Source organism: Microtus ochrogaster, chromosome 10 (assembly GCF_000317375.1).
Source record: "Microtus ochrogaster isolate Prairie Vole_2 chromosome 10, MicOch1.0, whole genome shotgun sequence".
NCBI lineage: Eukaryota > Metazoa > Chordata > Mammalia > Rodentia > Cricetidae > Microtus > Microtus ochrogaster.
The window spans coordinates 46,766,559-46,778,073 of record NC_022016.1 but is presented as its reverse complement, the minus strand read 5'-3'; the positions used below and the strand labels follow the sequence as shown (position 1 = coordinate 46,778,073).

Here is an 11,515-nt window from a genome sequence, read left to right as displayed (position 1 = left end):
TTCATGCCACAGAACCTGAACTGCACGGAGGAAGATTAGAGGATATTGGGAATGAAGCTTTAAGGTTCAGTCATCAATGGTCTTTTGTAATACCAGCAAAGCAGAGGCATTGGGGCTTCAACTAACTTAACCCAGTAATCCACTCACTGAGTCTCTCCCATTGGATTTAGTGGCACCAGGTTGTTTTTACAATTACTTGTATTTTGGGGAAACCAGTCTTTTTTGATGGTGAGGTTCTTGGAGTTTGAACCTTTCCATCTTGTGGGTCAGTACTGCCTCATGGCACTGTTTAAAAATGATTTATTTTATAAACTATAAAATCTCAAGACCTCAACAGCTTTCTTAACTATAGGTCAGCTCTGTTAATTTGTATTATCACAATAAATATTATCCAAAAATTTTGTAATTAGAAAAGCTGAAATTTTCAGAGTAAACATGCTAAAATTAATATTCCCTTAAATTTCATGTTGCAAAGGGTCATGTTCTGATCGACAGAACCGTTTTCAATGGTTCCTCCCTGAATTGCGATATGCAGCTTCCTTACAGGTTACTAGAATGATCTTTTGACTCTGAAATAGCATACTAAATTCTTCTTCCATTTTGGAGCATCTGCTTGCTGTTGCTCTTAGTATGACTCTTATAAGAGTAATATGTAGCTGTCAATCTGTCATGTTAAACATTGGGTTTTCTAGCCTGGCAGTGGTGCATGCCTTTAATCCCAGTACTCAGGAGGCAGACATCTCTTGAGTTCAAGGCCAGCTAGGGCTACACAGAGAAACACTGACTTTTTAAAAATGAATTTTTCGTTCTGGAGAGATGTCTCAGAGCTTAAGAGCACTGGATGTTCTTCCAGAGGTCCTGGGTTCAATCTCCAGCAACTACATGGTGGCTCACAACCATCTGTAATGAGATGTGGCTCTCTTTTCTGGCATGCGTTCATATATGCAGACAGAACATATTAGACATTATAAATAAATAAATCTTTTAAAATTTTGACTTTTCTTCCTGTTCCAAGTACACTGCTTTACTTATCTTGATACGCAGTTTCAGCTCATCTGTGATTGACATCTGTTTCTTTTGACAAGTCCCTTTCCCACAAACAAATTATTAGGCATGTCCTATAGCCATGATGTAGGCCGAACATCATCTATACTACACTGTTTCAAAAGCGATCTCCATTTCAGTATGTCAGTAACCAAAACAGTGATGAGAATTCAAAGAACGGGATACAGAAAGCTACTGTCCCTCAGAAATAGTACAAACAGTTGTTATTTTCTTTTTCACTTATTTCAAGTGGCACTTAACTGTTTTCAATATCGTGAAATTTCTGGGCATTTAGAAATCTCACACATCTTTTCCTATTTCAGTGTGTTCTCAAACACATTTCCATTTTGATATTCTCCCCCCCCCCTGTGTGTATGTGTACATACATGTAGAGGTCACAGGTCAATGCACAATCCACTTAATGGATTCTGGGGATCTGGTCATCATGCATGTTGGCAGGAATCCTTGTGCAGCTGTCTTGCCCTCTTCTTCTTCACCTTAAAAAATTAAAAAAAATTCCACATTTGTTTGTTTTAAAAATAGTATAATCTATTTTTAGAACGAATCATAAATCAAATTTCTACTCACATTTTTTCATCATTTGGATGGATACTTTTAGCTGTAAAAATGTGTTACCAGTTACTATGCTTTTATCCTAATCAGAATTCTGGCCTACTACATTAGTTCTATTAGTTGCAGACACTTGACCATCTCATGTGTGCTGTGGCATTCTTCCACCTTCTTCCTGGAGTCCCTTTCTGTAGCTGTGCCGCTGTCGGATACTTCTCTCTAGTCCTGCGCCTCTCTTGGGTGGAGATTCATAGTGTATGTGGGATAGGTTCCTAGCTCTGTTCATAGTGTATGTGGGACAGGTTCCTCTCTTGGGTGGAGATTCATAGTGTATGTGGGATAGGTTCCTAGCTCTGTGTCACTCCTTCAGTCCTTGTCTCCCAGAGACCTTGGTACATGTTCTCCGTAGAGTTAGATTCCACCCTTAGTTCCCAGGTTCATGATTCTCCTTCAGTGTCTGGAAAGGTAGGATTCTTGAAGTGTTTTGACAATTTTGAGGAAAGTAGAGTGCTGAACGCTTAGACTAGCCTCCCATGTTGACAGAAGTTTTAGATTTTTAAGGGTATGGTTAGTGGTAGCAGTTAATATTGATAAAGAAAAGGAAAGAAAATTTGCCAGATGACAGGGCTTGCTACACTATTTTGACCTAGTCTACCCCACCTGTACCTTTTCCTTCTCTTGGGCCTCTTTGGAACTCTGGCTCATTGAGCTGCTAGGAGCCCTCAGGCACATTTGAACTGTACAGTGAGCAGGAAACTGAATTATGATAATACAAAACTAGAGGCTGGGCGATGGTGGCGCACGCCTTTAATCCCAGCACTCGGGAGGCAGAGGCAGGCGGATCTCTTTGAGTTCGAGACCAGCCTGGTCTACAGAGCTAGTTCCAGGACAGGCTCCAAAGCCACAAAGAAACCCTGTCTCAAAAAACCAAAAAAAAAAAAAAAAACCAAAGAAAAAAACCCAAACAAACAAAAAACTAGAGGCATTTTTTCTGTTCTCCAGCAAAGAGATCCTGTGTGTTGTGACATTGATGGACAGTAACAAAACTGCTGTTCTTTGTGTGTTGTAAGGTATCCCTACTGGACACTTAATCACTACATTATCTTCATTTCTAAGACCAATGCAAATTTTCTTGTTATTTTTTTTCCCCCAGAACTATGATGTACAAGACATGGTGTTAAATATTTTGTAGAATGTAGATGTCAAGATATTTCTGTCTTTAACATCTCAAAGTACACGTTTAATTGTTATACTTGGAATTTTACCAATAAGATGAAGCCTTAAATACTGAATATATGTACGTCACTAATTCCCTGATCTTTTCACTATCCTAGGCAAGTAAAATGGCTAAAACCTAACAGAATCAAAACTGAACCATATGGGATTAGTACATCTTTAATTTTGCCAGTAAGACCTTTAAAAACTGCTATTTGCTGTCAGTATTATTTTATAATGGAAGAATGTTTCAATAAGAAACAAGATGTAACTTAAAAATAGCACCAGTTATTTATAAAGATGTCACGTTGAAAAATCTGTATTCTTAAAGATTCTTTACTTTTCCTGTGCCAGAAAAGTAAATAAAAGACTGTTTATGGCTGGGCGGTGGTGGCGCACGCCTGTAATCCTAGCACTTGGGAGGCAGAGGCAGGCGGATCTCTGTGAGTTCAAGACCAGCCTGGTCTACAGAGCTAGTTCGAGGACAGGCTCCAAAGCTACAGAGAAACCCTGTCTTGAAAAACCAAAAAAAAAAAAAAAAGACTGTTTATGTGTATGCAAATTTTGAGGTTCTTAGTGTGTGAGTTTTACTCACTTCATTCCTGCTTTTCATATGGTCTAGGTTGGGGAACCACTGGGATTGTCTGAGAAGGTGGGCGTCTCAGGCTTTGAAGGCTGTGGTCCCTGCTTTTGCTCTTTTCTTCTCTACTGCAGATAGATAGTAAGTGCTACTCTATGGGCGTGTCTTCAGTAGAATACCTAATTATAAAATAAATGGTTGATTTTGCCTTTTGCTCGTTGTTGACTGAGTCCTGTTCTAAGCAACCCTGTCTCATTTCCCACTCAAGAACCTTGAGATCAAGAGACATGAACTAACTTAAGTGATAAATGTTCTCATTTTTATAGTTATGTGTTCCTAAGTGTTCTTGGTGGTCTCAGAATTTGGGTTTGCTCATAAAAAGAGAACTCTTGTTTGGTTCATTCAGTTTCCTGCCCTGCTGGAAAGCTGAGAAAGCTCCGTGTTTTACTGATTGTGCTTAGCCTATGCTGAGATCAGCAATTTGTACCTCGTTGATTGATCAGCCATCTGACGGATGTGTGACCAAACAACCTCACCAATTCTGTTCTCTCATGTCACCTTTTGTATCTTATTTCCTGAGTGTTTGATGCCAGAGTAGTGTGCTTGCTGTAGTGGGGCAGGGGAGCAGAAGGGCTTCTTTCTCTTTGATCTTCCTGCAACTCTAGTGTGGCCCTCTGCCTAGATCTTTTCCAAACTACTTCAGATGCCACAGATACCCAAAGAGTCTGACACTGCCTCGTGCAGCTCCCAGGAAGCTACATTTGGAGATGTTACAGTGCAGTGACCTTAGAGTGTTCCTTCTTGTGCATCAGACCCTAAGGATAGTGCTGTAGCCCTTGCCTCTCTCCTGCGGTCTCACTTTTAGACTTTCCCTTTGGGATGAGTCACCAGGGAGGGTACCCTTTATATCCAGTAATCAACAATAATATGGGGCCAGGGGCTTCTAGTCTCCTGTCCAGTTATAGCCTTGTTTCTGTATTTTTCCTTTATGCAAATGTTAAATTCAAAAGTCAGAATCTTAGCCTGGTGGTGATGGTTCATGGCATTAATCCCAGCACACAGGCGGTGGAGGCAGACAGATATTTGTGAGCTCCAGGCCATCCTGGTCTACAGAGGGAGTTCCTGGACAGCCAGGGCTGTTACACAGAGAAACCTTATCTTGAAAAACAACAACAAAGACAGTCTTGCTGTGCAGCCCTGTTTGGCCTGGACCTCTCTGTAGACCAAGCTGGCCTTGAGCTCAGAGATCTGCCTGCCTATGCCTCTCAAAGTGCTAGCATTAAATACGTACACCACCACTCCTGGCTCAGCAAACTTTTTTAAAAAATATTTATTTGTTTATTATGTATACAATATTCTGTGTGTATGCCTGAAGGCCAGAAGAGGGCACCAGACCCCATTACAGATGGTTGTGAGCCACCATGTGGTTGCTGGGAATTGAACTCAGGACCTTTGGAAGAGCAGGCAATGCTGTTAACCTCTGAGCCATCTCTCCAGCCCCTCAGCAAACTATTTAAGGAGATAAAAGGGTTATCTATCTTCACAATCCTTATTTTCTTTCTTTCCACTCTCTGTTGAGCTTTCTCCTCAGCAGCTTTTGTAAGCATGCTTTCTGCTTTGACAGAGTTTAGCCCAGCCTCAGATTGACAAAGGGGGCTCATTTGGAGGCCAAAGGTTACTGGTTCCTTCCCCTCCCCCCTGTGCCAAACTGAGTGGTTACTTAACTGTCCCTAATCTCAGAACTGACCTATACACTCTCCTGTTTGTTATTTTTGAGACAAAGTTTTACTCTGTAGCCCAGGCTGGATTTGAACTCAGGATCTTGCTGCCTCAGCTCAGTGCTGGGATGGTTGCATGCCCCACGGCACCCCCATGCCTGCCTCCTTCCTGAATAGCTGCAGCTGTTGCCTTTGTTTACCTCCCTGCTGGTTTTTCTTCTGTGGCCTCTGACAAAGATGGCTTCTTGGGCTTATTTATCTGCTCTCATTTTCTCATTTATCTAATCCCATGATTTTGATGTTGCTTATTACAAAAACCTTTGCTAGTTTGGTTGGCTACTTCTTTAATCCCAGTACTCGGGAGGCAGAGGCAGCTGGATCTCTTGAGTTTGAGGCCAGCCTGGTCTACAGAGAGAGTTTCAGGATAACCAGGACTATACAGAGAAACCCTTCTCCAGGTAAATAAAGAAACCAAAAAAGCCTTTACTGATTACAAAATTAATAACTTTAGAGACTGAGGGTGTAGCTCAGTTGGTAGAGTGTCTGCTTAATCTGCACAGAGCTCTGTTCCACCTTGGACACCCCATAAACCTGTATCATGATCCAGGCTTCTGATTCTAGCACTGGGAATGTGAAGTCAGGAGAATTGGAAGTTCAGGTCTGTCTTGACTGCCTAGGCAGCTCTGTGTCAGCCTTTGTTGTTTGATGCCCTGGATGAAAGTAACCAGACATACAAGGGTACCTAGTTCCTGCCTGTTTTGTGACTAGTAATCATCTCAAACAGCTCCAGAATTGAAATCCTTTTGTTTCTGACCCTTTCTTTCATGTTCCATGTTTCCCTGAGAAGTTCTTCTGTTCTTTCTCTCAGGCAAAACAAAAATTTAAAACAAACAAAAAAACAAAAACAACCTTCAATAATTTTTCTTTTCTAAATACGTTTTCTTCCACACCATTATCCATCCAGTCAACAGATACTGAAGATTGACTTTCTAATTCTGCACCATCTCTCCCCTCCCGTTCTTCTGTGTACCACGATTTGATAGTAATTAGAACAATATTCTACTTTGGATATTAAAAAAAAAAACCTTTGTGTATCTAGGTCTGTCTGGGGAGAAGATAGCTTTGACTGTTGGGCAATAGAGTCAGAGCATGAACAAAGTCTGTCTTTTAACTCGGATGTGATTGTTGTCAGCGTGTTTGAGGGATGAGAGTAGGAAGAGGGTGCAAATAGAAGGGGATGCAATCTTGAGTGTGCAGAAATTGGAACTCAGCTTGGAGCTTGGTTCTTCTTGGAATGTTGTCTTCCCTGCTATCTTTTGTTAAAGCTCTTCCCTTAAGGACTTGTAGGGAGCCTAACCACTGGCCTTCTGTAGCTGTGTCTCTTCACCTAACCACCGGCCTGCTGCAGCTCTGGCTCTTCATACCAAAGAATTTGCGTCATCTCTACCCCAAACAAAAGTCCCAGAAGCCAGTAACTTAGAGAGTCACGGTTGTGAACTGTGGGCCTCAAGATAAGATTCTTCCTGAAAGCTGTAACCAGGGTACACCAGATAATCCTGGTGTCACTCTGTAGGAATTGGGCACTGAACTGTTTTCTTTAGATTCTTTTGGTGTTTAGAGATATTACATATTTTAGGGGTAATTTCTTGACTGCTATAGTAGCTGGAGGACAGAGATTGGGAATGCTACCCAGGTTTGTGGCTCCGGCCTATATCCCAGGGAACCAGAGGCAAGGGGATCTGACTTGCAGGTCAGTGTGGGCCACAGAGTCCAAACCCTATATGAAGCGAAGAAAAGTCGGTAGTTTGTTTTCATTTTCCCAAGAGCTTGTTCAGGGCACCACACCATTGCAGGCCTGTAGTGTTTGACAAAATAACTGAATGCTTCTTATTCTGTTCTGATTCCTTAGGAACGCCTTTTTACCCAAGTCAGCCAGTGTATCAGTCAGCATCTATCATAGTGCCTACGCAGCAGCAGCCCCCTCCAGCCAAGAGAGAGAAAAAAACTGTAAGAGATCTTCATTGATTTGTCATAAATTGGGGCATATAATCATTTCTCAACCAAGCATATCTGATCATTATCAATCTTAGTGTACAGTGTGCCATTTCTTTCTCTCCCTTGTGTCACTGCCTCCCCCTAGCCTAGTGTTTCTGGGCACTTAACTAGAAACTGCATACCCATTCCCCTAATGTCACCTTTTCCCAGCTAGGCATACTGCATGCTTGAGTGGATCCTGACTTTCCTTTACTGCAGTGCTGAGCAGCAAGTTTGAACTGCCAGATGAAAACAGTAGTGCCAAAGTAAAAGGAGCCAAAATCCTAAAGAGTCACAACCAGGGGGAAGAAACTTTGGAAGACAGAAACAGCAAGCAGAATTTAGTAAATATATCTATTTACACTACATTATTATAAAGGTGTTGCCTCTGTCTAGTAAGACACACCCAAGAGCCCAGCACCACATATATATTGCAGGATGTTTTGTAGAAGACTGGCTTCTAGCCTTTTACCCAGCAGAACACACACAATAGATGATGCTGACTGTCAGTCAGTAGTGCCCATATCTCCACAGGTGCCCCAGGAAGGAGTGGAGCTGTCCAGCACTCCCGAAGTGCTCTTATTTAAAACAAGTAAAGAATTCAAATTTGATTTGGTGCTTTGACTAGAAATAAATGACTTATGAACATATCACCATAAACAGAACACTCCAATTTAGCATGACACTGCAGGCAAGAAACGGGACTTTAAAATGTTAAGTCAGTATGGTAAAGTTGACTGAATGGCAGTCCACAATGCTGAGAGAAATGGTGCTAACAAAAGTAAAAGGTAGTGATGATGAAGGTCGTTAATAAGAAAAGAGGAAGTTGGATGTGGTGGCACACACTTGTTATCTGAATATTGGGGAGGCCGAAGCAGGAGGATTGATCAAGTTCAAGAGCAGCCTGGGCTACATAGTTCAAGGCCATTCTGGGCTACATAGAAAGACAGTTTGAAAAGCAAACAAAAATAGCTGATAATGACACCTGTGTCCCTGTAGCCTTCCAGATTCTAAAGTTTCTCAATAGTGAATTCTATGAAGTTTTCAAACAATTAGTTACTTTACTAAGTTGTGCAGGTAATGCACTTCAGAAGGGAACCTACTTACTACCCCACTGTCCCAGCTCTGAGGTCCTAGACCCAGGTCCTCTACTCTCATTACAGCACCATCCTCTCTGACATCCATAAGCATGGAGAGCCATTGAAAGTTCACAGGAAGCTCATGCCACGGTGTTGTGTTTCACTCTAGCTTAGAGATCCTCTGTTAGTATATTTAGATCTGCCTTGTCCTTCCTAGTGGTACTTTGATAATTTAACTGTAAAAGTTTAGGATAATATTGATCTGTTCCCTATTGGCTTGAATGATGTGTCTGGGCATTTACTTGGAAAAACCAACAGTACAGTTAGCATCCTTACAGAAATGTACATAGTCTACGTGCACACTGCAGCCAGCATCCTAACAGGAGTTCACATAGTGTACAGAGCACGCTGCAGCCAGCATCCTAACAGGAGTTCACATAGTGTACAGAGCACACTGCAGCCAGCATCCTCACAGACGTGTACATTATGTACATGCACGCTGCAGCCAGCATCCTCACAGGAGTGCACTATTGTACAGAGCACGCTGCAGCCAGCATCCTCACAGGAGTGCACTAGTGTACAGAGCACGCTGCAGCCAGCGCCGTTATAAAAGTATACAAAGTTCTGGGCAGGTGAAATCCTATTCCTAAATCTTAGCAAATGTATGTATTTTATTAGTGAGCTTCAGAGGATCATTTAGAACATTGAAAACCTATTCAGGCACTTTGTTATTCTTAAACTATCTCTGGCTCTCCTTGATTTTAAGAACTATAAGTAGAATCAATGTATTTGGCAGTCTTATACAAGCATAGATATTTTACTTTTTTGACCTAGAAATTCAGTCAGCTTGGTTCTACTTTCCTTGCTTTTAGTTCTTTTTATATTTAGTTCAGGTTGCAGCTTGTTGCCTACATTTGTGTTGAGATGACCTTATACAGTTTTGTGATTGAAGTTTAATCCACTGTGGAGATTAACAAATTTAATAGTTATCTCCATGTGTACCTTTGATTCATCATCTAAATCTCGTACATAGACACCTAGATTTATACTTAACGTTTTATTTAACTTTGTAGATAAGAATTCGAGATCCAAATCAGGGAGGTAAAGACATAACAGAGGAGATTATGTCTGGAGGTGGCAGCAGAAATCCCACTCCACCTATAGGAAGACCCACATCCACACCCACTCCTCCTCAGGTAAGTAGAGTGAGTATGGTGGTGGGCCATGGGCACCGGTTCACTAACCTCTACTGGCTCTCTTTTCCAGTGGTCACTTTCTGTACTTCCCACTTACGTTGGCTGTTTCATAGCTTGAATATTGCTAAGACAGACATGTTTCTCTTTCCCAGTTGCTTGAAGACATTATTGGTGATGTTTCTGTGTATTAACTTCTCATTCAGAGCACAGTTGCTGCCGCTATTCCTAGGGACCTATTGCATGATATCCAGAGGAGCAGTGTTCATGTGGAAACCACCTCATTGGATGAGCATTTTATGAGTTCACTCTAGAGCCTTAGGAAATGCTGTGGAATGGCATGATGACATTGAAAATTGAAGCATTTTAGCAGACTGCGATGCTTCAGATGACTGCCTCTGTTAGAGTAAGTTTGGATGGATTGATCACAGGCATTTCTTACTGTTGAAGACTATATAGATGAGCTTCTTGTGTAGAGTGTATATCACCTCTGCTTATTTCCAAGAGCTATATATACATTTTGTTGGGACTGGTGAAGAATGTGTCTATGGTCTTGGAAGGAATCCTAGCATCCCAAGAGGAACTAGTTTTTAGCCAACTGTAACTTGTAGTTAAAAATAAAATTGGTTTCCTAAATTTGAAACTTTATTTGCTGGGTGACTTTCCATTTTTCTCAGTCACCTAGAGTCCAATAGACAGAAGCAGCTGTTAAGGGCATGGTTTGCTTTTCTCTGTGATTGGAAGTTGAGTCCCCAGAACTAGTGTACAAATAGGTAGTACAGAAGACACATCAGAATAGCGACCCATCGACTTATTGTCACAGAAGTACAGGGAAGGTGTACACTTAAATATCGAGGCCCCTGAGAACCCTTATACACCCATGGACTAGAGTTAGCTTGAATAGCTCTGTTGTGTAATGGTATATTTCACCTGGAAATGATGATTCTTCATGAATGATGGTCTGTCTCAGTCCCCATTACAGAGAAGCGAAGAATATGTGACCACCTAGATAAGAGAGTTTCAAGATTGTTAAAGAACTTTTTTTTAAAAATTGTCCTTGAACGTCTGAATGATTAAGAATATGGTTTCTTCTCTAGATTTGAACTTGCAACAGGGAGAGTTTCTAATTTGAAATAACCTACATGGACAGCCGTGTTTTAACACTATAGGAAAGTTTACAATTGATTGATCAGGACATTAATATTTGAGTGTGTTTCCAAACATCAGTTAAAATAGGGTGCAGTTGACAACATCTGTTGATTGTCTTTAAATTCTCTATCTTTTTGCATTTAAATCCTTGGTAAGGTCTGCCTGGTGGCTTTTGTTTAGGTTTTTTTTTTTGTGTGTGTGTGTGTGTGTGTGTGTTTGTTTGTGTGTTTGTGTCTGACTCATGTATGGGTGTCCTTAGGGGCTGGAGTTACATGCTGATGTGGGTGTTAGGAACCTAACTCAGGTCTTATGTAAGCACAGTGAGTGCTTTTGGTCCATCTCTATTCAACATGTTCCTGCCTTTTAGTCTTGCAAGTGTGGTCCTATGCTTTTCCAGCCCATCTTCAGTCCTTCCCCCTTTTCTTGAGATCACGGACATGAACACAAGTATTGGTGTCAGTGTATCCTGAACCCATTGGCTACATTTGTAGCAGGTAGAGACACAGTCATTGACCACAATGGAAGAGCTTCTTTTTGAGTATTGTCTCTTCTATGTTGCATGAGTGTCTCTTATTAAGTGACACACATTTGAATGCATACATTTAAATCTTGTCTTTGTTTATGCATGGAGTTTTGGGGATGGATGCATAGTTATTTTTAACTGAATATGTATATTTTTCTTCATAAGAAAATCAACAGCTCTTGGCTTCATTTCTGAGAAGTCATAGAAAGTTGTGCACAGGGCTGACCTTGTTCTGCTGTGCCAAAAAGTATTAACTATGAGAAGAAACACTGACTATCAGAAGCTGGTCTGCTATTTTCCTTAGGGCTGTAGGTTCTGATGTTAACACTGAATTCTCTTACCAGGAAGAACAGTGCTGACCAATACACACAGACACATTTCCAGATCCACCTCTTTCTCTTTTCCCTCAC

At 41.2% G+C, this 11,515-nt stretch overlaps 1 protein-coding gene across 21 annotated transcripts in view; it reads left to right on the top strand.

Moving 5' to 3' along the window:
* Positions 1-11,515, top strand: part of Eif4g3 (eukaryotic translation initiation factor 4 gamma 3) — a 229,712-nt gene that overhangs the window by 107,124 nt on the left and 111,073 nt on the right. For 19 of the 21 annotated variants that reach the window (XM_026782045.1, XM_026782044.1, XM_026782040.1 and 16 more), the window contains 2 exons: positions 7,037-7,134; positions 9,314-9,436. In XM_026782045.1, coding sequence (XP_026637846.1) covers positions 7,037-7,134; positions 9,314-9,436 — 221 coding nt within the window. The remainder of the gene's footprint in view (positions 1-7,036; positions 7,135-9,313; positions 9,437-11,515) is intronic. The other 2 variants (XM_013348385.2, XM_013348384.2) reach the window with 1 other exon arrangement.